Source organism: Papio anubis, chromosome 13 (assembly GCF_008728515.1).
Source record: "Papio anubis isolate 15944 chromosome 13, Panubis1.0, whole genome shotgun sequence".
NCBI lineage: Eukaryota > Metazoa > Chordata > Mammalia > Primates > Cercopithecidae > Papio > Papio anubis.
In genome coordinates, this window is record NC_044988.1 from 11,679,515 (window position 1) to 11,705,932 (window position 26,418).

The following is a 26,418-nucleotide window of genomic DNA, read 5'->3' on the forward strand; positions in this document are numbered from 1 at the left end:
CTAATTTGGTTACTTTAGAACCTCTGAACCTTAGTTTGTTTAGATGTAAAACTGTCTGTGATCTTTTTCCTAGGAACTTTTAAAATTCTGATTCTTATAACACAGTATAAGAAAGCAAATGCAACGTAAGGTATTAAAGGCATAATGAGTGAAAGTTTATTAAAAGAATGAAGACTTAAGCTGGGTTTTAATGACAAAAAAATTAATAGAAGGAAAAATAAAGAACATAAACAAAAGCACAAATCTTTACTATCAACTATTTCCCAGAGACTGCTGCTAAATGCTGGGAGTATAAACTATATACTGTGTGATCTCAAGGAACACAGGTACAGTGGCAACCAGCAACCAAAGGGGAAGATTTCACAGAGGAAATGATATGGGGCTGGCAATGCCATACCTCGGCGTGTAAGGTAACACTCAAATGCCTAGCTATGCCACAGACGTCAGTGTACTTACGTCCTCAGAACAACAGTACTGTCTTGCACATTTTCTACCTTTCCTACAAACCTTACATGTGCTACTATAACCGTACTAATTAAAAAGCTTTTCTGCTGTCAGCAGGTACAGGAGAAAAAAACAAAAAACAAAAAAAAAAGCTCCATCTCTGAATGTTCTTAAAATGAGCCCTGTTTTTCTACATTTTAACCCATAAAAAATATTAATCCAAAATATGATAGTTAAAAATGTACCTAGCAGCTTCGTTTTTTAGGAATTTATCTTAAGGGGAAAGGAAGCATATAATAAAAAGATTTACCTATACATATATTCATGTTAGTATTGTTTGTAACACTGAAAATTACCTAAATGTAATTTAAATGAATGAAATGAAAAAACCTGTAATATATGCTTAAAATGGAATACCACACAGCCATTAAAATAATGTAGAATTTGTCATGTATTTGTTGACATGGAAAGGAAGATGTCCATGATACAGAGACAAGCAATTTTAAAAAGCAGGTTACCAAACATCATGATCCTATTTTTATATGTAAAAGTATATATATACACACTTAAGACCCGGCACGGTGGCTCATGCCTGTAATCCCAGCACTTTGTGAGTCTGAGGCGGGCGGATCACGAGGTCAGCAGATCGAGACCATCCTGCCTAACACAAGGAAACCCCGTCTCTACTAAAAATACAAAAAATCAGCTGGGTGTGGTGGCGGGCGCCAGTAGTCCCAGCTACTCAGGATGCTGAGGCAGGAGTATGGCGTGAACCTGGGAGTTGGAGCTTCCAGTGAGCCGAGATCGTGCCACTGCACTCCACCCTGGGTAACAGAGCAAGACTCCGTCTCAAAAAAAAAAAATTATATATATAAAAAAATTATACACATATATACATATATATATTTATATATAAACAAACACACTTAAATACATATGTTTATGTATACCAGCATACATATTACACATTATATGTTTTGAAGACAGAATCCAGAGTTCAATCCCCACTCTTAAAACTAAGGTGAGGCCAAGTGCACTGGCCCATGCCTATAATCCTGGCACTTTGGGAGCCCAAGATGGAAGGACTGCTTGAGTCCAGGAGTTTGAGACCAGCCTGGGCAGCATGGTGAGACCTTGTCTCCACAATAAATAAAAATTTAAAAGTTGACTGGGTGCAGTGACTCACACCTGTAATCCTAGCACTTTGGGAGGCTGAAGCAGGTGGATCACTTGAGCTCAGGAGTCAGAGACGAGCCTGGGCAAATGGTGAAACCCTATCTCTACCAAAAATACAAAAAATTAGCCATGCATGGTGGCACACGCTTGCAGCCCCAGCTACTTGGGAGGCTGATGTGGAATGACAGCTTGAGTCTGGGAGGCAGAGGTTGCAGGGAGCCGAGATCACACCACTGCACTCCAGCCTGGGCAACAGAGGGAAACCTCATCTCAAAAAAAAAAAAAAAAAATTTAGCCAGCTCTAGTGGTATGTGTCTCTCCCAGCTACTTGGGAGGCTGAAGTGGGAGGATCACCTGACCTCAAGAGTTCAAGGTTGGCAGAGCACGGTAGCTCTCACCTGCATACCCAGCATTTTGGGAGGCAGAAGTGGGAGGACTGCTTGAAACCAGGAGTTCAAGACCAGCCTGGGTAACATAGTGAGACCCCATCTCTACAAAAATAATGATTAAACTAAAATATTGTTGGGTGTGGTGGTACATGCCTGTGGTCTCAGCTTCTTGGGAGGCTGAGAAGCAGAAGGATCGCTTGAGCCAAGAAGGTCAAGGCTGCAGTGAGCTAAGATCGTGCCACTGCACTGTCACCTAGGTGACAGATCAAGTCCTCCATCTCCACAAAAAAAAAAAAAAAAAAAAAGAGTTCAAGATCGCTTTGAGCCAAGATTACACCACTGCGCTCCAGCCTAGACAACAGAGTGAGATCCTGTCTCAAAACAAATCTTGGATGAATTATCTAACCTTTCAATGTCAGCTTCTTAATCTCTAAAATAGTGTAAAACCTTTGAGGGTTAAATAGAATGTATGTATGTATAATATTTATGAACCACTTAATCCTCTAGCTATCACAGAAAATAGACAAAGAGTAGTATTTACCCTTGGTCAGTGTCTATAAAGTGATCAACTATTCTGTTGTTAAACCAAAGCTATCCCATAAATATGTACAATTATTATGTATCCATTTTTTTAAATGGAAGTTATATTCAGGAACAGAGATTTGTACTTACCAGGATACAATGTAAATTTGTTAAATTCACAACCTCACAGACAGTTTTTATTCTATCTATTAATCTTGCAAAATAGCTGACCATTTCTTCTCTTTTAATTATTTTTGCATATCGAGGGAAGGTAGGTGGAAGTAGCCTCTGGTTCACAAGGGGTTCAAAACCCATCATAATTGGATGATCTAAAAAGAAAAAACGAAAGTAAAATTTTTCAATGTTTCTCTGAATTTAAAACTGCAAATGCTATTAAATATAAAAATGCCAGTTTAAAAAGCTTTTTCAAACAAATTTTAACCACAAAATCCTCTAAACAGATTTTATAGTTTAGAATACATCTATATATATACTTTTTTAAGAAACTAAATAAGTAGATTTAATAACCTAAAACTGTACTTCCTTCCTACATGGTGGTGATAGCGGTGAGGGAGGTGTTTCTACGTCAAAATGAACTCGAAGAAAAAACTCCGAGGAAAAAATAGGGTCATTATATTCCTTCAACACAGAGGAAATGATACATTAACCATGAAATTGTGAAGAAAGGTAAAATGGGAACACAAATAATGTAGGCTTCTCTTCCCCTCAATTACTAAACAGTAGAATCCATTCAAACTTAGCTATACAATAATCCTAAATAGCAGAGCAAAGCAGCATAGCCCTCAGCCCTTAGCCCTCAATGAGTCCGAAATGCATTTGGTACGAGATGTAATTACAGAAATCCACAATGCTTTAAAGACAGTATTGTAAGACACCTAAGGGTGAGTTCCTCTTTCTTCTCTGTCCACTGGTGATCTCACTTTTCACACTAGTGCATAGCTCCAAACCAAGTCTTTCTCAACTTGAAATCTAAAATGAGGGAGTATATCGCTAAAATGACACATGAATAAGAATTTTTTATTCAAAGTTCTCCTGCTAGTCTACAAACAGACCACAACCTAAGAAAAAATATGGTTTCACATGCCAATGAAAGATAAAATTAAAGCTGAAAAGCTGTTGTTATTAAGAATTAAAAGACTGACAACCATATTATAATGCCCCTGAGATATACACCATAATTGTTCTTTAGGACCATGCAAATAAAGATGTTCCCAGGGTTCTTGGTCTTTTTCCTCTTCTCTGTATTTTCTCCCTAGGCAACTGGTTGATGTTACTTATTCTAATATAAATTCCGATTTAAATGATGATTCCAGACTGAAATCTTTAGCCCACAATCCTTCTTAGTTCCAAACCTATGGCTTATAACTGCATAAGGAACATTTCCACCTTGGTATGTTGTATCATCTCAAAAGGCAAATGTCCAAACACTCTCTTTGTTTTTCCCCTAACACTGCTTTTCCTCTTACAGGCCCCCTTTCTCAGTAAAATGACCCACTATCCTTACAATTGCTTAAGCCAAAAGCCTTGTCTCTTCTCATTGCCTTGCCTATGCCTAATAAGTTTTAAAGATTCTAATTCCTAATGTACACTCGATCTGTCCCTCCTCTTCCCTCTTACTGCTACTGCAACAGCCTAACTGCACTGATTGCTCCCTCATTCAATTAATCCTATACGCTGCCACCTCAACTGTTTCATCTAAAACACAGCCTGGTTTCATTCTCCAAATCCAAAAACTTTGTTGACTCCCTATTATATACAGTACAGATTCTTTGGTAGAACACTGGAAGGTGCTTTCCAATTTCCTGCTCTCCCTATAGAAAAAAAAAAAACTGCACTCCAATGGAAAACTACTCACTGTCAGATTGATTCCACGGGAGCTATTCCATAAATCTATAAATTGTAGGCAAGTGACAAACATGCAATTTCTATCCTATCTGGTAGAAATTCATTGACTTCTTTCCCCTTTTATGGAAAAAAAACAACTTTGCTACCATTTACAACTTATTTCAACATTCCATTACTTCATATAAATGTGTGCTGTTTAAAAGTTTACATTTGAACTGCTATAACATGTGTTTGAATGATTTTAGCATTCTTTTTTTGTTTTTCCCCCCTGAAATGGAGTTTCACTCTATTGCCCAAGCTGGAGTGTAGTGGCAAGACCAAGCAATTCTCCTGCCTCAGCCTCCCAAGTAGCTGGGATTACAGGTGTCCACCACCATGCCCAGCTAAATTTTGTATTTTTAGTAGAGATGGGGTTTCAACATATTGGCCAGGTGGGTCTTGAACTCCTGACCTCAAGTAATTGGCCTGCCTCAGCCTCCCAAAGTGCTGGGATTACAGGCGTGAGCCACCGCACCCGGTCACATTTTTGTTTTATATCTGTATGAGAGTCATGGTTTTAACCTTTTTCTGAAAATGATCTCTGAACACTCCCTTCTCCTTAAGCACTGTAAACTATAAGCATGCAGTGACTCACAAATTTCATGCTCTTTTATGCCTCTTTACTTTTTACGCAAACTATTTCCTCTACCTGTAAAACCTATCCCCTATGATTAGGCTGGTAGTTTTGAAACAGCTTGAATGCCTTCTCCTCCTCAACTCTCCCCAGTACTTTCTATATATACTACCGCACTGTCTATATGGAGTTATGTCATTTTCCCCTCTCTCTAAGCTGTTCTGAAAGCAGGAACTGGCTTAATTTCTCAAACACCTAAATACCCAGCTCATATGTTTGCTCAGTAACAAGATATGCAGCACGCTCCAAATAAAATGAAAGGCTGTTTCTACTATAATGCAATAGTTTGAAAACTTCATATAGAACTAAAGTAGTAATACCAATGCTATAAAAAGCTTCTTCACCATACCAACACAAATATATTTTGAGTTTTAATAAATGCATGGAATTCAGATACTTCAATAGTGTATCACCCTTATTTTCCCTGAAAGCATTCTAACGTGCATCTAAAATTATTATTCAGGAATATTCTTTTATTCTTAATCCACACATTTTTAGAGGCCTATGTCACAAGTAGAAAATTAAGTGGATAATAGCCACTCATGAAAATCTGTATTACCATGGAAAGTAAACAATAATGGGAAATGGACAACCAATATTATATTCTGTACTACATTCACTTTCATACAAACTAAAAAGCAGCAGCACTTGATCTCTTCACACGAGATGCCAGTAGCACCCGCTTTACTGTGAAAACCAAATATGCATCCAGACATTGCCAAATGTCCCTGGGAGGCCCCAGTTGAGAAACAGTGGTCTACACAAATACAACAAGCAATCATAATTCAGTGTGGATACACCCAGGATTTAATAATCCATTGAAAAATTACAGGAACGACTTCCTAGAAAAGTTTTGAGTTATTCAAAGGACAAAGTATTAGTCAAGACAAGGTCTTCCAAGCATGTAAAAGGTCTACAGTGGGGGTCCCCAGCCCAGGTCTAGTAGCGGTTTGTAGCCTATTGGGAACCAGGCTGCATAGCAGGAGGTGAGCAGTGGGCAAGCAAGCAAAGCTGCATTTGTACTTACAGCCGCTCCCCATCACTCCCATTACTGCCTGAGCTCCACTTCCTGTCAGATCAGCGGCGGCATTAGATTCTCATAGGAGCGCAAATCCTATTGTGAGGTGTGAAAATGAGGGATCTAGGTCGCACGATTCTTATGAGAACCCAATGCTTGATGATCTGTCACTGTCTCCCATCACCACCAAAGGGGACTGTCTACTTGCAGGAAAACAAGCTCAGGGCTCCCATTGTGTCTACATTATGGTGAGCTGTGTATTTCATTATATATTACAATGTAATAATAGAAATAAAGTGCACAATAAATATAATGCACTTGAACCAACCAGAAACCATCCTCCTCCCACCCCTGTTGGTGGAAAAATTGTCTTCCACAAAACCAGTCCCTGGTGCCAAAAAGGTTGGGTGGGGACCACTGCCTACAGGACAGAGAATATGGCTTTTCTTTTTTCCTTAAGGAGTTGCAATTTTCCAACTCCTAACTTCTCTAAACTCAGGAAGTAAAAATAGAAGCCTATAAATAGCCTGGAAACAAAGCTTCTATGATAAATTTAGAAGTTATCTATATACTCCTCTCCATTCTCCACATATATTTAAACTTTTTCTCCTCTACATTTTTGGTCCATGTTAATGATTAAAGGAGTTGCTAATGGCTATTTTTAAGTCTCAGCTGTTGTTGAATCTCCTGCCTAAGAATTCAGTAACCATCCTATACCAGACATCATAAGTTGCTTGACTAGAAAAAAGGGTAAGAACCCAGTTACAATAAAAGATCAAACCAGTTATTCAGGATGTAGACTACGGCTGAGGGGCTAAAAGGTAGCCAGGAGATTGCATTTGGTTTCAAGGCAGTAGAAATTATAAAAAGTTAAAAGAAGCTTTATCAAACCCAGTATCTTCCCAGAATAAACTGTTTTAACATTTTCCCACTGTACTTCATACCTCTACCACACTATTTCAGGTTGTCTTATATGGAAATAACCTGAACAGGCTCTAATGCCCCTTACTAAATGAGCTCAGAAAGAAACATAATTCATGGCACTTCCCACCTAGCATATGCCCACTGAAGTTTTCCTGAACTGAACTGGATACAAATTAAACAACATAATTTTCAGAGCTTCCTTCTTATTTCACAAGTCTATAGGTATATAAAAATTATCTTGGTTTTCCGGTTAAAACACTTCATAAACAAAATGCTAAGCCAGGCACAGTGGCTCGTGCCCGTAATCCTAGCCCACTAGGATGCTGAAACAGGAGGATTGCTTGAGGCCATGAGTTCAAGACTAACCTGGCCAAAACAGCCAGACCCCATCTCAAAAAGTTAAAAATTAAAAATAAATAAAATGCTAAAGTCACTCAGTACAAGAGGGCCAAATAAGATTATCTTCCCTTCAACTAGCATTCTCTTAAAATAATAAAGTATAACTGATATTTTCAAAACATTATGATACACAGGTTTAAACTGTGAAAGTCCTAAAATTCCTGTTAGGTCACTGGTCTTCATTATTAACAGCAGAAAAGTATTACCAACAGTACGTGGTCATTACATAACAACTTTTTCTTTTTTAAAAACTGATGTATAACAGTTGTATGTATTTTTGGGGTATATGTGATATTTTGATACATGTACACAATGTATAATAATCAAATCAGGGTAATTAGGGTATCTGTCACTTCAAACACTTCTCTCTTCTTTGTACTGGTAACATTCCAATTCTCTGCTAGCTGTTCTGAAATACACAACAAAACAATAACTACAGTCTCCCTTCTACACTAAAAAATAGAACATATTCCATCTATCTAACTGTATTTTTGTACCCATTAACCAACTTCTCTTCACCTTCCCCTTCCCCCTTGATAAAAGATTTATGGTAACAAGTACTTTGGTTTTATTGAGCAAAGTAAGTTATTCTAAAAGTAAATTAGATGTCAAAATTAAAGATCTGGAAATGTATTAGTCAAGAGAGAGACTATATAATTTATTCGACATAACTTTCATGAGTTACATAAGCAATTTATAGTCAGGTTTATTAAAATAATGAGTTTTGGCTGCCCTTAAGTTGGAAAGAATTCTGGAAAACAAAATAAAAGCTGCTGAGCTTCGGTCATGTTATTCTGCACTTCTTGGCTACTTTATTTCCTTCTACAAAAAGTTGTAAAAGTGTACTAAGCCAGACACAAAAGGACAAGTACTGTATAATATCACTTGTATGAGGGACCTAGAACAGTCAAATTCAGAGAGAGAAGTATAATAATGGCCATGAGGGTTTGTGGGGAGGAGGGAACTGGGAGTTCATGTTTAAGGGGTAGAGTTCCAGTTTGGGAACATAAAAAAGTTCTGGAAATAGTGATGATAGTTGCACAGCAATGTAGATGTACTTAATGTCAGGATACTTAAAATGGTTAAAATGGTAAGCTTTATGTTATATTTAATCAAAATGTTACAAAATAGTATTAAATCACAACTGTTAAACTCAAGGCATGGCCTCAATAAATATCATACCCTAGTCATTGGTGAGAGTAACCTAGGGTGTAATACCATACAAATCTACATATCTGACACTTTTTAGTGTATATTTTTGAATAGGTAATAGATGCAAAGGGTTTTCTGAAAATCTCACTCTTACCACTGAGTTTAAGGGAAAAAAAGTCACCCACTTGTGATCCCCAGTTTATCTCTTGAGAAATAACCCCTACTACAAGTTTCTTCCATGTGTGGGAGAAACTTCCTTTTTCTAATTTTATTGAGGCACAATTCACATACAATACAAACATCAAATGTACAGTTCAATGGTCTGAAAAATATGTACAACCATGTAACTACCACAATCAACAAAAAGAACGTTTTTACCACCCCAAAAGGTTTTTCTGTGCAATTTCCCAGTCTATCACTCCAATGCTCAGCAACCAAGGTACTTCTTCCTGTCCCTACAGATTAGCCTTTCCTAGCTGGATGTGGTGGCTCACGCCTGTAATCACAGCACTTTGGGAGGCCAAGGTGGGTGGATCACTTGAGGTCTGGAGTTCAAGACCAGCCTGGACAACAGGGTGAAGCCCCATCTCTACTAAAAACACAAAAATTAGCCAGGCGTGGTGGTGTACGCCTGTAATCCCAGCTACCCAGGAGGCTGAGGTGGGAGAATCATTTGAACCTGGCAGGCAAAGGCTGCAGTAAGCTTACATTGTGCCACTGCACCCCAGCCTGGGTGACAGAGTAAGACTTACACCGTGACCGGCCCATCCACCTCTTTTAGAAGGACACTTATGATATTTGGGTACAGCCAGACAATCCATGATCACCCCCTCATCACAAGACTCTTAACAATCACATTTATAAAGATCCCTTTCCCAAATAAATATTTACAGGTTCTGAGAAGTAGAAATAGGACCTTGATAGCTTTGGGACCATCATTCAGTCCACTACAATCTCTCACTGACATGTTAGGCCACCATAACCTCCACTCCATTTGGCACTCCTCTAGAGATGCTCTCCTCACCCCAACTGAGCTTTGACACCCCACAACAGGCTACCTTTCTGCACATAAGCTTTTCATCAATCTGCTTAGGCTGCAACTTCCCACATGGGGCCACCTTTCTACTCTTCCTGCTTAGGCTTTGACATCTCATGTCATCCTGTCCTCCTGGACAGCCTCTTCTCCCCACTTATGATCTGACACCTATACCTGGGCAACCTTCCACAAGGACACCCTTTTCAACATGCTTAGGCTCTGAAACCCTGCACCTGGTCACCCCGATGCACAGATGCCCTCATTACCTGGCTTGGTCTCTGACAGCCCTGTACACAACCACCTCCATGAATTTACCTCAGGTTTCACCACCCTACTCTGCCAGGCCTCATTAACATGAGCCTACCCTGCCTGGACTCCCACACCCCATGCCTCTCTCTACTCCCTGCCTTTACACTCCAAAACCCTGTACTAGGCTGCCTTCCCATAGACACACCCTCCTCATCCTACTTAGGCTCCTGACATACAGTGCCAGGTTGTTCCCACATGGTCCCCTTCTTGATCCTGCTTAGGCTCAGGCACCCCAAGCTCAGCTACACTCCCGTGGAGATATCCTTCTATAAGAAGCAGTGAATCCAGTTAGGCTACCCATTCATGGTGATGCTTTCAAGGTACTTTGAACTGTTCCAAACTCCTGCTCTAGGTCTATCTCTTTGCAGATGCCCTCCCCATTCCACTACCATTCTGCATGGACACTTCCTTACTCCACACAGACTTTGATGGCCCATGCTAGGCCTCGCCCTGCTAAAAGGACTCTCCACCTACCCACATGGTTACACCACCTTATGTCAGGCTACTCCTCTCTCCCATGTGGACACCATCCTCATCCCTAAGGCAGGCTCCAAAGTCTTGCTCTAGTGCACATGCCCATTGTGCTCAGGCCCACCTCATGGCATTAGGAGTGAATTTTTTCAAGAGAAGGAAAGAGGAGCAACAATCAGAACTTAGTTTTGTTATCACTAAATTGGAAATACATGGTTCCCTTTATCTTTCATTAAGATCATTCATTCTTTGCTGTATTTTCTGATAACTGAGAAGTCTTTTATTAATTTTGTATCTACAACTTTATCAATATCTCTAAAGTTCTATTCCTTCAGAAAGGTATCTGTTAATCTTCTTACCGATAATAAACAATGATAATGCTAAAGACCTCCCTTTACCTTCCTTTGGCCATTGCTATGGTTTGGATGTGTTTTTGTCCCCACCAAAATTCATGAAGTTTAACTGCCAGTACAACAGTGTTGGGAGATGGGGCCTAACAGGAGATGTCTGAGTAAAGTGGGCAGATATCTCCTAAACAGATTAATGCCTTCTCACTCTCGTGGGACTGGATTAGTTCTCATAGGTACGGATTAGTTCCTACGATAGTGTAATGTTAAAAGGGAGGTTCTTTCTGTTTGGTTCCTCTTTCCACGTGTCTGCTTTAAACTTTTTTGCCATGTTTTGACCCAGTGCATGGTCTCATCAGAAGCTGAGCGTGTCCCATGAATCTTGAACTTCCCAGGCTGCAGAACCATGAGCTAAGTAAACCTCTTTCAAAATAAATCACCCAGTCTCAGGTACTCTGTTACAGCAACACAAAATGAACTATGACAAGCACCAAACTTGAATAGTCTTATCTCTATCACCATTTGTTACCTCTACATGTTGAAATATACCTATCTTTATATTACAGATGATTTCTCACCTTTAACCAGTATCTCTGGATCCCTGCATATAAAAGAAAATTAGTCTTCCCCATTACTTCCTGACTTTGGTTAATTACTTCTATATCCTCAAGATTCTTGACACTTCTGTTACATTATATTTAGTAAAATCAATTTCCAGCGTTTTAACTACAGTTATACAATGAAACAGAATCAATGCTCAATGTCTGTCCTGTCACAGCTTTTCCATTTACGTCTCAGTAGGCTGAATTTCATTCCTGATTTCAGTCTTTCTCCTCCAGGGAAAAGGTTTTTGGAAAAATATTCCAAGTTCTTGCTAGTTTAAAAATATTTGTACAAGTGTCAGTTGAAGACCTTTGGAATGGGTGTAAAAGTTTTATATCACAGTTCTTTTTTTTTTTTTTTTTGAGTCTCACTCTGTTGCCCAGGCTGAAGTACAATGCCGCGATCTCAGCTCATCACAACCTCTGCCTCCCAGGTTCAAGCAGTTCTCCTGCCTCAGCCTCCTGAGTAGCTGGGATTATAGGTGCCCACCACCATGCCCAGCTAATTTTTCTACTTTTATTAGAGACAGGATTTCACCATGTTGGTCAGGCTGGTCTCAAACTCCTGACCTTGTGATCCACCCGCCTTGGCCTCCCAAAGTGCTGGGATTACAGATGTGAGACACTGCGCCCAGCAGGTCACAGTTCTTTACTTGAGGACTTTGAAGATATTGTTATGTTACTTTCTGTGTTGATGGTGATGTGAAGAACCATGAAGCCAATATAGGTTGCTTTAGATCTTAAGTAATTTACTAGGCTCTATTTTACTATTAATAATTCTTTATTAATTTATCCTGGAATACATTATACTCTTTCAATGCACACCTATGGATTTAATTCTAGTTTCTTCTAGAAATGTCTAACATTTTTTTCTGTTCCATTATACAGTTCACATCTTAAGGGACACCAATTATATGTATACTGAGTCTTCTTTTGCTATTACTTTCTCATCATACTTCAAATCTCCTTTGCTCACTTCTGTTTCACTTAGTTTTTTCCTCAATCCTGACCTCTATGTCCTTTTTTTTTTTTTTTTTGACCGAGTTTCACTCTTGCTGCCCAGACTGGAGTGCAATGGCATGATCTTGGCTCACTGCAACCTCTGCCTCCCAGGTTCAAGCGATTCTCCTGACTCAGCCTCCCAAGTAGCTGGGACTACAGGCATGCACCACCACAGCTAATTTTGTATTTTTAGTAGAGACGGGGGTTTCTCCATGTTGGTCAGGCTGGTCTTGAACTCCCGACCTCAGGTGATCTGCCTGCCTCGGCCTCCCAAACTGTTGGGATTACAGACCTGAGCCACAGCACCTGGCCCTCAAAGTCCTTCATGGCTTTTCAGCAATGTCTAGAACACTTTTGCTATTTTCAATGAGATCTCTCAGGATTTTTCTCTTATACTGCTTTCCTGAACTCTGCCTGGTCACTTTTACTCCCTTTCTGTTATTCGTTATTTCTTCCTTTAGTCTTAGTATTTTTGCTTTCTGCTTTTGTTCTACAGAGGTCATTTTTAAATAAATTCTTTCAATTTTTGTACAAAAGTGTTTCTGAGCAGTGTTTTTCATCTGCTTTCTTGATTTGTGCTATTTTCTTGGAATATTTGTGTATAAATACTATGCAGTTTCTTTTTTGATTATGGTATCACTGAAGGAGTGCTTCTTGAACCAGTTTTTTGAGTGAGGTGTTAGACTAGCACTCTAGACTATCAGGAGGCCTGACTTTCCTTAAGCCACGTTATGTGCCCATGTCCATGCGTTTCTTTTACTGACACAAAGATTACCAGTTAACCAGACTACTAAAACATCAACAGCATCTCCTGTCTTGCAGCAGAAACAAAGACAGCAATGTGCATGTTTTCTGGCAGCGTCCCACCTCCTTTGCCTCTCCCAAGGTATTATTCACATAGTTTAACACAGTCAGCTTGTGTACTCCACACCTGTGATTATTCCAAGAGAATCCCTAGTTTTGTCCCTTCAAGTTATGTCAACCTCTTGTGAGAACACTGTCCTTTGCAGGTCTACTTATGTTTACACCATGAAAATCTAAGTATCCATTCTCAATGTTCTCCCTCTCCTGGGTCCCATTCTATTTTGATTCTGGTTATAAGTGTTCCCTATTTTTTAAGACTGGAAAGATTCTATTTCCCATATTCCTTGTAGATTTTGGCTGGTTTTAGAGAGTAGAAACATCAGAGCCATCTTCACAGTACCATCCCCAAACCAGAAATCCTCTAGATTAGACACACACAAGCACACATCTGTGGGTATGCATGGACTTGTTAAAAACAGAAAAAATTTTGAACTAAAAGAATAAACATCTCAGGCTCCTGGCACTAGCAAGCACATCACGGCTTAGTACTCTCTAATGGCTTGTGATTTTAAAATGAAGTCAGCTCCACCTCTGTTGCACAATACACTGCCACCGTGGGCAAGTTAAGCCGACTGGGTTGTAACAGCATAGTTTTGTCTTCAGCGCCAAGGTCAGTCCTCAGGAAGTTAAATGAGCCCTATCACAGGTAATGCATCATCATATTCTACATATTTTAATCTATTTTTAATACGCACAAAATTTTTAACTTTTTTTCAGTCACATATGCATGTGGCTCAAGAATCAGTTGAACAAGGCTTTTATTAAAACCAGTAATCAATCGTCTAACCATGTTCTCCACCCAACATCACCATTTCTCTCTCCCCAGAGGCTCTCTCTTCCATTTCCTCTTAGTTATCTCCTGTATTTCTTTTTTGGTATTATCTACCTCAAATCTGTCCAACTTGCAGCCCACAATGACTGTGAATGCAGTCCAACACCAGTTTGTAAACTTTATTAAAACATTATGAGATTTGTTTTGGTTATTTTTTCTTTTTTTTTTGGCTCATCAGCTCTCATTAGCACATTTTCTGTGTGATGCAAGACAATTCTTCTTCCAGTGTGGCCTTGGGAAGCCAAAAGATTGGACACCCCTGGCCAGGCGCGGTGGCTCACGCCCGTAAACCCAGCACTTTGGAAGGCCAAGGCGGGTGGATCACTTGAGGTCAGGAGACCAGCCTGGCCATCATGGTGAAACTCCGTCTCCACTAAAAAAAGAATACAAAACAGTTAGCCGGGCGTGGTGACCAGCGCCTGTAATTCCAGCTACTCAGGAGGCTGAGCCAGGAGAATCACTTGAACCCGGGAGGCAGAGGTTGCACTGAGCCAAGATCGCGCCATTGCACTCCAGTCTGGGCAACAATAACAAAACTCTGTCTCCAAAAAAAAAAAAAAAAAGGTTGGACACCCTTGATCTAAATATTGCCAAAAAACAGGCTTAGAGTACTCCTTAATTTCTTTTTAGTTTTACACATTATTTCTGACTTCCTCCTCCATCTCCAGAAGATGTCAGAGACCTGAAAAGGAGGAAGTCAGAGATAATGTGTAAAACAAAAAACAAGTAGCACTGTAACCATGTACAAATTATATGCCTGCACACACTTCTGTCCCCTCACCTACAATACCGTTACATCACAATTTTGGTTATAATCAATATTCAGCGTTTGCACCACTATGATCAAGTAAGTCAGTCAGCATTAGCACCACTATGATTTGTTATCCATTCCCCAGATGTGAATTTTAATTTTCATATGCATTTCGAAGTTTAATAATTGTCTCATAAGGCTTAATTCAACCCCAAACCGTTTGCCAGTTCTCTCAATCTCTTCTGAATATATCAAACGCAACAGCGGTCTTGTATCTTCAAGACATTTTCCCTAGAGCCTTGGGGCTTCCTCCAATCTGGACTTGTCCATACATGGTGCTCAGCTATTATGTTGTTTTTTTCTCCCTTCACCACCATCCTGGGGATTTCCTTCATTATTTTATGATGGATTCTCATTTTCCCTAAACCTCATGCTTTCCCTCTTTCTTTACTCCCATGTTTTAATGGAGCACACCTTCCAAAACTTTTGTGAGATAAATTCTGAGACTGTAAGTGCCTGAAATTATCTTTCCTCAAAATTAAATGATAGTTTGTGTCTAGAATTCAATATTAGAAACCATTATCCCCCAAAGTCTGAAATCATTTCTCTGGTGATTTTCTTTTACTCACAATTCTAATGAGATATAATTAGCATACCACATAACTCACCTATTTAAAGTACACAATTCAAAGGTTTTTTATACATTCACAGAGTTGTGACACTATCACAACCTAATTTAGGACATTTTCATCACCCCACGAAGAAACTCTATACCCATTAGCAATCACTCTCACTCTCTTACCTGCCTAAAATGTTTCCCCCAATCCTAGGAAACCACGAATCTACTTTGTCTCTATGGATTTGCCACCTTTGGACATTTTATATAAATGGAAATCATATAATACGTGGTCTTTTCTGATTGGATTCTTCCATGTAACACAATGTTTTAAAGGTCCTTCAGTACTTCATTTTTCATTGACAAATAATACACCACTACATGGATATACCATTTTATGTATCCATTCATCCACTGATTGGACATTTCGGCTGTTTTTCCCTTTTGGCTATTATGAATAATGCTGCTATGAGCATTAGTGTATAACTTTTTGTATGGATGTTTTCATTTCCCTTGGATAATTCTATGTTTAACATTTGAGACGCTACCAGACTATCTCCAAGAGAGCTGTATCATTTTACATTCCAATCAGTACTGTATTAGGGCTCCAGTTTCTTCCCATCCTTGCCAACACTTTTTATTATCTTTTTTATTAAAGCAATCAAGTGGGTGGGCTGCAGTAACTTTTCATTTTGATTTGCATTTCCCTGAAGATTAATGTTGTTGCACATCTTTTCATGTACTTTTTGTTCATTTGCATATCTTATTTGAAGAATTATCTGTTCAAATCTCTTGCCCATTTTTTCATTAAGGTTTGCTTTTTTTTGTAATCTGGGTGTAAGATTAATGCCTATGTTTTAAGAGTTCTATAGCTTTAGTTCTTACATTCAAGTCACTGATCCATTCTGAGCTGACTTTTGTATATGACCAGCAGGGGCGATAGGGAGTAACCAACTTTATCCTCCAGCATGTGGACATCCAGTTGTCTTAGCATCTCTGATGACATTTCTTTCCTCATTGAATTGTCTTGACACCCTTGTCAAACAGCAACTGAGAATATGAGTGTTCATTTCTGGGCTCTCAATTCTAGTATATTCCACTGATCTGTATCTATCCAGAACTACACTGTCTTCATTGCTATTGCTCTGAGGAAGTTTTGCATTAGGATCTTTGTTTTCGCTTCGTTGACTTCTAATTTCCACTGCTGCTGCACATGTGACATTCTGTCTCGATTCTGTGTATGTAACTCGGTTTTGCCTCTTTTCTCTTAGGATCTTCTATTTGTTGCCACTTTCCTAAAGTTTCATAATGATATGCCACCTCAATACAAGTCAATTTTCATTCTAGTTGTGCTGGATGGCTCTTTATTGGCTCTTTCAAACTAAGCATTCATATCATCTGTCTCCAGGAAATATTCTTACGTTTGTTTGTCTGTTTTAAAAAGACAGGGTCTCTCTCTGTCATGCAGGCTGGAGTGCAGTGGTACAATCATAGCTCACTGTAGCCTCGACCTCCTGGGCTCAGGCAATCCTCCCACTTCAGTCTTCCAAGTAGAAAGGACTACAAGGCATGTGCCACCACACCTGACTAATTTTTTAATTTTTTGTAGAGATGGGGACTCACTATGTTGTACAGGCTGGTTTCGAATTCCTGGCCTCATGCAATCTTCCTGCCTTGGCTTCCCAAAGTGCACTAGGATTACAGGCATGGGCTACCACATCCAGTGATTTTTTTTTTTTTTTTTTGGCTTCTATTTTCTGATCCATATTTCTGGAACAACTTTTATTAGTTTATCCTTTGTTTTACTTACTTACCTTTATTAGATAGTAGACCTTTCGTGACTAAGCCTAGTATAATCTTTATCTTTCCTATTTTCAACCTTTTCATTTTTGACTCTTAAGATTTCTGCAACTTTGTGTTCTAAACTTCCTACTTATTTTTGTCATTTCTGCTCTTCTAAGTTCTGGGATACATGTGCAAAACATGCAGGTCTGTTACATACCTATACATATGCATAGTGGTTTGCTGCACCCATCAACCCATCATCTACATTAGGTATTTCTCTGAATGCTATCCCTCCCCTTGTCCCCCACCCACCGTGCTCTTCTATTTTCAGTCTCAAAGAACATATTCCCCTTTTTTCCTTTCATATAGCATCCTATTTTTGTTTGACATACGTATTGATTTTTCTCATTTTTCTTAAGGTATTTTGTTTGCTTGCCTGTTTTATTCCCTTTCTTTCAGGCTAGAGATTTCCACCCTTAGCTCTACACTCAGATTTGAAACTAGAGCACACACCAAAAAAAACATTAAGAGCACGGTGAATATAGGTCAGGCTTTCAACCAAGCCATTTTATCAGGGGAACTGCTGAAATTGTCATATTTAGATTTTGCTGTTGTTTTTCCTCACCTCTTGTACTTGTCAGATTTCCCTAAGAAAAACCTTCTAAACTCTTAAGTGGAGAGCATGTGCCTGGCTACACTGTTCTGAAAGCAGAGTGGAGCAAGGAAAGGAGAGATGGGGAAAGAAAGTAGGTCACAATAATAACTACTTAACTTTCACTTAACTCTCTCATAATGTGTACCCTTTCAACTGGGCCTCATATACCCTCAAGTACAGAATCCCTCTGTCCCCTTCCTCCAGAGAATAAACTTTTAGTATTGTGAGGTTCAGGAATGTCACTCAGCAAAAAGGGGGAAGAAATCTCTGCTTCTGAACAGATTATTAACCAGTTCTCATGTTTTCAGCTAAATTTCTCATACCCATTTCCAGAAGTATCTGGCAAGCTAATAATGCAGCCTTCAGGAGATCCACAGTTTCAACTGGGCTGCCTTTGACATCCTCTATCAGTGGCTAAAAATACAGTTATTTGTAGATAGGTAAGTCAATCTCCTTCTGTTTTCCAGTTTCTAAAATAACTTTGTTGCTATTTTCCCCTTTCCCTGTCTTTTCCATCTTTATCAATTATGCTCTGAAAGAAAAAAATCACTTCTTCATTGCTTCTTTGGGATTTCAGAAAGCAAATACATGTGTTCAACCCACCAAGTTTATTCAGGTATCTTTTAATTTATTTTTAAAAGATGACAAGTCCTCTTTAAACTATGTGTTAGATTTGAAAATACAATCCCCAAGAGTATCTACTAATTTCAGGCAACATAAATTTAAATATATTATTTCCATTGGCAACTGTTAAAGATGCTCATAATCTAAAGGGTAAACTAGACCCAATTCACAGATAACTATGAGCAAACAGGGAAAGAAAAAAATATTTTGACAAACAGAACCAGGAAAGTCTCCCTGGAGGAGGTGATGTGAACATCATTTTAAAGGATGAGCTAAACTTCCACAGATATATAAAAAAGAACCATAAAATTCAAGACAGCACAAGCAAAAACAAAGAAAAACATCCGTTTCACTGGATTTTTTTGCTCCTTTCTTCCCTCAACAACGATATAACCCAAGGTCACATCTTTGAATCCAGCAAGTCCCAAGTAAACACATCTACTCCCTCAATAAGCACTGAAAATGACTCCTAAATCTGTTTTTCTATCCATTTTCCAGGGCCAAATACTTACTATACTTACTTTACTACTACAGTGCTCCATGTAACCACATCAAAAAATCCCATTATCAGTAAGCTGCCCTCCTTATCCACCTCCAAAACCGCTTTTGTATTCTGCATCTTCATAAAGATATTACTATGCATTGAGTAAATGCACCAGCAAGTAATTCCCAGGTCAAGTTTGATTATTCCTACTTTCTCCCTTAATGCCAGTTTACAATTCGTACTGAATATATACCTTTCAATGAGAAGCTAAAATGAATGCTCAGTGATTTCAGGATTTACACAGCCATTTTGTCACCAGTTGGAGTTGTAATATAATCGGAAGGCAAAATGAGTAGAGACCAAAACTAATCTACACTACTATTTTCTCATCATTCTTCTACTAGAATAGACATTAAGAAGGCATTAACTTTTTTATTATAGAATTGTATGGCTTATGATTAAGGGATAATTACAAAGTTAAATTACGCCAGCTAAAAGGTATTACACACACAAGCACAGGGTGAGTAGCTCTTAAATTTAAAATTTCGCTTGCTTAGTCATAAGATTACATTTTTTAAAGGTTTATTCAAGCCAATTTTATGTAAACAATTTTCCTGAAGCCTGTCGGCATACTATAAAACCAGAGTAATAGAGGTGATCATATGCACAAGCTATTTTTAGCACTGGTCTGAAATATAGGAAAGTCACAAGCTTTATCTACTAATGATCCCATGGAAATTATCATCTCAAGAGTTTGCTTGATTACAAATAGAGAGCAGAATAGACCAGGAGTAGTCAGACATGGCAAAAAGAAACATCCAGATTCCAATCATCCGGAAGATTCTTGCTTTCAAGATCTTGTTGAGACACAAACCAACAAATTACTTTGAAGTCATTTATTATACAGTGGTTTTCACAAAAGTATTACTGCTGTAGATTTCAAAGCATTTAAGAGTTGTGGACATTTTATCCCTCTCTGTAAACATGTACTACTACATTGCTACGCATAACCACCTCCTTATGTCCCATGGTACAGAATGCCACCTAGTCATTCATCCTATAAACACATTCCCTCTTTTGGAAAAAATGAAAATGATGATAAATAAATACAAATTTAGCACAACTAGTAGAAACATAAAAATTACGACAATATTCATTTCCTAACCCAAATTACCTTCTGGGTTGCTCTATTACCTAACATTTTAGTAAGGAAAGAAAAATGTATGGGAAGAGGAACACAATGCCTGTCTCTAAATGGAGGGTAGGTGTGGAAAAGGAGGTATGAATCAGTAAAAATTTGCTTTTCTGGTTACAAGACCGACAACTGGGTAACACTAATTTGAAGCATATAAATTTCTCTTCATCTCTACTGGAATGGCCAAGTCGTTGAGGGGGAAAAAAAGGATATAAATATCTTCCCATTGTAATGAGTTTTAAGGACAATCAAGATTGTTACACATTATCTAAAATATTAACCCACTGTAAACTTTACAACAGAGGTACACTATTCTTTTTAAGGCATAGTTCATAAATAAAATCTGAGTGCCAACAACATGCCAAGCATGGCAATACACAAGAAGAAAGTGCCTGGGCTAAAAGTGCTCAAAATCTCATGGAAAGACAAATGGGTAAAAAACTAAAATACAATGTACTAAAAAAAATATAACAGAGGCCTGTATGAATGCAGTGAGAACACAGAGGGTGTGACATTATGAAATATATATTTGGTCTTTCTTCTTGCTTCCTAAGGTAACTCCTAAAATCCTTAGACTCTCCAAGTGCTGTCTTTTGGTATGCGAATGACAGCTTCAGGGTAGGGCAGATAACCAAAAAGACAGAGGCAGGATTACAGGGTTGGGACTTTCAGCCCCACCCCACAACTTCTAGGGATGGGAGAGGCTGAAGGTCAAGTTGATCACCAACTGCCAAAGGTTTAATCAATCATGCCTATGTAAGGAAGCTTCTGTAAAAACTCAAGAGGACACAGTTCAGAGAGCTTCCAGATACCTGAACACGTCGAGGTTCCTAGGAGATAGTACACCCAGGGAAGGCATGGAAGCTCCAAGACCCTTACCCATACCTCACCCTATGCATCTCTTCATCTGTATCCTTCGTATCCTATAGCCCTCCACAATAAACCAGTAAACACAGTGTTTCCCAGAGTTCTGTAAGTCACTCCAGCAAATCAGCTGAAACCAAAAAGAGAGTCGTGGGAATCCCAACTTAAAGCCAGTGGATCAGAAGTTCTGGAAACCCAGACTTGGAACTGGTGTCTTGGGAGCAAGAGCAGTCTTGGGGACTGAGCCCTCAACCTGTGGGATCTGGCATTACCTCCAGGTAGATAGTAGAGGCTGGAGTTTGTTTTCCATACACACTACCACAAACACTCCTTCAATGGCAGTTTAATTAGAGGGCACCCAGCTGGTGTGTGTGGAAAAAGAGAAGTTGATCACTCAAGTCTTCTGTGCTGATGACTGTTGTGGTGGTGTGAGAACACGGGAAAAATACAGACTGAAAGTTTTTCCAAAACAGGGAGAATATCTAAGGCCTGCCTGGTGTTCAGAGTAGACTGTGGGTAAAAAGTAAAGTAGAGGTTCCTCTTCAAAGACTTTCCTCTCCATCTAATTAGGAATAAATAGTAACTTCTTTTAGAAGCAAAATTTATTCAAAGACCTGTGCTAACATTCTTAAATATCTGCTAGCCGTAACAAAGAAACAAATGTACTTTATGTTCTTAGCTCCCATAATTTAGCCTAGATATTTGCCCTGGCATGCTTATACTGGTCCAAGGAAGCAATAGGTCATAGACTGTTCTTCTTCCTTATTTGAAGGTGTTTTTACCTTTCTCAGCATTCCACAAGTTACTTCCTCCTTTCTTTGTTCTCCTCTGCCTTTGCCTCTTTTAAAAAGTTCTAAGTTGCTAGGCAATTGGGACAAACACAGAATGTGAGGTCCCGTTCCAGTCAACAGAAACCGGACACGGCAGTAGGGTGGACGCGTCAGGTTATAAATGACCCTGTCTCCTTTGTTGGGTGTACTCTCACGGCAGAACTGCTGGCGAGTGTACCCTTTCTGCAGAAAGTAAAAATGGCCTTGCTGAGGAAATAAAATTTATGTTCAAGTGCTATTTCTTTACAGCACCGGGGAACAAGCATTTCTAACATGTGTAATGGAAGTGATGATCTCTCAGACAAAAGAGTAAAGAGGAGAGGTGATGAAAAAGGTGATTCACTGTTAACACTGAAAGAGCCTTTGTAAAAATTATGAGAGAAACCTGACATAGCTGACTCCGTCTTGCTTCTAACCTCACAAGCTGTCTTTGCTCATTCCTGGTGTAGGCCAAGCAACTATGGGACAAATCTAGTTTACAGTTTAAAATAAAGATGGTAACTGTCCCTTCCTGAAACAAACCTCTCCTTGCTCACCCACTGCCCGCCAAACTATTCTTCAAAAACTCTAGTCCCTGAAGTCTCAGGGAGGAAGATTTGAGAAACAGCTCTCATCCTTCCACTCGGCTGACCTCATGATAATTAAACTCCTTCTCTGCTGTTCTCACTGCGTTGGCTTTTCTGGGCAGCAAGAAGAACCCGTCAGGCTGTAACATCACAGCTCGACTGTAAGACAGGATACATATTCTGAGTCTAAATAGTAATATACAGGAAATGGCCAAGTTGTACAGTATTGTTTTTTAGTGTAGTATATATTTATAGAGGAGAACCTAAACACTGTAAGTCTCTGGAGTAAAACATTCCAAGGTACAAGACTGACTTGAAAAAAACTTTAGTACAAGCTAAACACTAAATACTTTGATGGAAACGAAGAAAAGAAAGAGTAGAAGCAAACTGAACAATTACCTCCTTTTGTAGTATCATTCTGGGCCTGGATGCCATGATGCAATGAATTATGAATGGCAGAAAGAAGATCTGCTGCTTGAACCATCAATTTTTGAGCTTCTGCAACAGCACTGGTCTAGCAAATAAATCACCAAAAACATTCTTACATATTCTTTCACTGAAAGATATACATTAAATAGGAAAATCCTATAAACAATAATGAAATTAAATGCTTGCTGTAATGACATTGGTTTTCATAAACTATGTACTTAATACAGGATGTCCAGATCCTGTTAGGATAGAAAATGTCACATCTATAAAACTTGTAGGATCAATTATAACAATAGAAAATATTTTTGGTTTACCTTTTTTTTTTTTAAATAATAAAAACCAAAGATGCAATCAACTAGAAAATGAGAAAATTTTCAACAATTCTATGTCATTCATCAAGGTGGGGGGGAAAAAAAACCGGGAAGAAATAGAATTACAGAAGTTAAATTAATGGTAAAAATTGGATCCCTACTCACCACTTATAAACTATTCACTAATTAATCTGTAATTGGCTTGAATTAGTGCAAAAATACAAAAAAGAAAAAATATTCACCATCTAAGGCTTGCTTTTGGTTCTATACAAATCTAACAATTAATTATGTAACTGAAGGTAAGAATAGTCCTAAAATTTTTACTTTCTCCTTTTCAATTCACAAAATATGACAACCTACAAGCAATTTCAGCTTCTAATGTATTATTTACAAATAAGTAAAAAAATATACTTCTTGAGAAGGTCTTCAGGGTTACTCTGGTATAAATACACCAAATGCTGAGTTCTCTATATCTGAGATCAGGAGCACTTCAAGGGAAAAGTTTCAGAACTGCATCACTCAGGCATTCCATCCAAAATCACTAAAACAAACAGACATATGATATCGAATGCCCTTACCTCTTTCTTAGTAAAGGCTATAAGCACTGTCAGTAACACACGAGTAAATTTCACTCTGCTGAATACTGCTAAACATTGTTGGTGCTAAAAAAACAAGAAAGGACTAGAAGTTAAAAGATGCAAAGTCCATGAAAGGAATTTCATTTAAAATATATTAACTCCTAAGTCTCAATGTTAGTAACGTACTACATTACAGACACCTTCGCTTATAGGCTTTTAAAAGCCTGAAAAATGAGCTGCAGAAAACAAAACAAAGCCTATTCTTTTGAAATAGGAATGTGAAGCTTCTATATCAACAGGACTGATCTTGTCCTAAGTCAAAAGTTACACTATTACCTCAAAATGCTGATTTTATCTGCATTTTAAAAAGACTGATTAAAATGTGCTTTAAGCAGAGTCAGAAAATTTAGAATCTCGACAAAGGTTCAGCAACTTTTGACACTGTGGAGCTCTGACGCATCATCTGTGAAAGATCATATTTTTCTTCCTACCTCACAGGAATACTGAAGAGTTTTGAAATCATCTATTTGAAAGAGCTGTATTATCATTCTATCAAAATAAATACAAGGGAAATAAAATCCCTTGCAATGTCCAATTTTTAAAGAAATACCTTAAAAAGGGCTTCCATAAATTATAACGCAGTTCATAAAACTACAACATTAACAGGTAGACTTCTCTGATATTATCTACCAGAAAATAAGTTCAATTACTTCTAGTTCAACTTCTGGATCTCTTTCTTCTCCTTGTCGACTTCGAGTACTCTAAAATTTTAAAAAAGGTGAATTAAACACAAACCTGAAAAAATATTACATTACAAATATATAAGGTAAAACACTAATTTTTTGAGTATACACAACAATCTGTTTTTGGGAAAAATTGTTGGAGAAAAAAAGCTGTATCTAGTATTTACGTTCCTCCTATTAATTCTATATACAGAAAGGTCATTTTGACATAAATTATAAAGATCATGCAAAAGAATTAAGTATTGAAACAGCAAAAGCAAAACAATGAAATAACATAAGCAGAAGTATATGACATACAGTACATTTTCCTTTAAAAGGAGCTATTAATTGAAATTCCTGATGCTCTCAAAACTAACCCTGTTAGAAAAAAAACTGTAACCTTTACAAAAATCACATCATGAAAAAATAAAGTTCAGTAGTCAATACTGATTTGTTTTACACTAAAATACAAAATATCTCAATACAAATGTTATAGTGGACAATTTTATTTGACCAAATACCAGGGCGGTACTACAGGAAGAGCTACTAGAAGTTGTGGGTTCTAGCCCTAAAGCTGCCATTTACATGCCCTTTAGTAAAGCTAAGACACAGGTTACTTAACTCCTTTGATCTGTATTTTCCTCATCTAAAAGTGGAGCACTATGTGTGTCAAATTGCCCAATTCACTGAATTGCAAAAATCAAAAAAAGAGAATATGAAGTTTGACAACCATATTATTATACTAGCATTAAAAAGAAAAGTAGAAATACAACTTTTCCCCCTTTTTAATCTCTATGAAAAGCAGCAAATCATCAAGGTCATCTAGAAGGTTTTCACCAGATTTGGCATATTACCATTTACTGAGCTCACCTACTGTGTTCCAGACACTGTACCAGCTATTAAAGATACAAAGGTGAATAAGACAGTCCTTACCTTTGAGGAACTCAAAACAGTAGTGGGAGAAAAATACTATTCTTTTTGTTTTTTTTTTTTTTTGAAAAATACTATTCTTAAAATAGCATAGTAAAAAACTCTAAAACACCGGCAAAAAGTTGAAAGAATCAAGTGGGTTAAATTTTAACATACTCATCTCTCTTTACCCATGGGTTGGATTCAATCAACCACTGATTGAAAGTATCCAGAAAAAAATTTTAAAATAGCATTTAAAAATATAGATTTTAAAAGTACAACTATTTACATAGCATTTACATCATATTAAATATTATAAGTAATCTAGTGATGATTTAAAGTATACAGAAGGACATAAACAGGTTATATGCAAATATCACACCATTTTACATAAGAGACTTGAGCATCCTTGAGTTTTGGCATCCACAGGGGTCCTGGAACCAATGCCCTGAGAATACTGAGGGATGGCTATACTTGAAAATGACATTCATTTATCAGAAACTCCTCTAGCAGTGTTCAAATTCATTACCAAAAAAAAAAAAAAATACAAAGCACATACAGGAGAAAGGTGGTTCTACACATTTGTAATTAGGTTAAGTTAACCTGACATTTAGAGGTGTACCAAAACCCTACATCAAAGAGAAAACATATATACCTTTACTCTTCTTTGCATGTCATCCTCCACATCTTTTAGCATGCCTAGAAAAAGAAACAGTAAGTTTTAAAAGGAAACATATGAAAATGTAAAACTTGTGAATTATCTTTAAAAATAATTTTACCTGTAACTCGAAGATCTGTCACACTGTTAGCCATTTTAAATCCATAAGTCATAGACTGAAAATCTTCCTATACAAAAAGGGAATAATCAGGCTCATGAATAGCAACAAAACCTTAAATTGTGGCAAAATATAAAACTTTTCTTTATAGTTCTCTACAAAATCACTATTTAATAAAGAAACAGAAATGGGAGGTCATCCTGCTTGTCTAAATATTACTAGGATACACCCAAGCTTTTCTTGAAGGCATACACATAAAACACCTAATGTTGTCTCTGTCCTTACTTTCAGTTGCTT

At 38.0% G+C, this 26,418-nt stretch overlaps 1 protein-coding gene across 7 annotated transcripts in view; it reads right to left on the minus strand.

The window, feature by feature from the left end:
* Positions 1–26,418, minus strand: part of NAA35 (N(alpha)-acetyltransferase 35, NatC auxiliary subunit) — an 89,458-nt gene that overhangs the window by 28,831 nt on the left and 34,209 nt on the right. For all 7 annotated transcript variants that reach the window (XM_021927598.2, XM_021927600.2, XM_021927601.2 and 4 more), the window contains exons 7-12: positions 26,125–26,191; positions 26,001–26,044; positions 24,425–24,475; positions 23,715–23,798; positions 22,796–22,910; positions 2,682–2,860 (exon numbers count right to left, since the gene is read on the minus strand). In XM_021927598.2, coding sequence (XP_021783290.1) covers positions 2,682–2,860; positions 22,796–22,910; positions 23,715–23,798; positions 24,425–24,475; positions 26,001–26,044; positions 26,125–26,191 — 540 coding nt within the window. The remainder of the gene's footprint in view (positions 1–2,681; positions 2,861–22,795; positions 22,911–23,714; positions 23,799–24,424; positions 24,476–26,000; positions 26,045–26,124; positions 26,192–26,418) is intronic.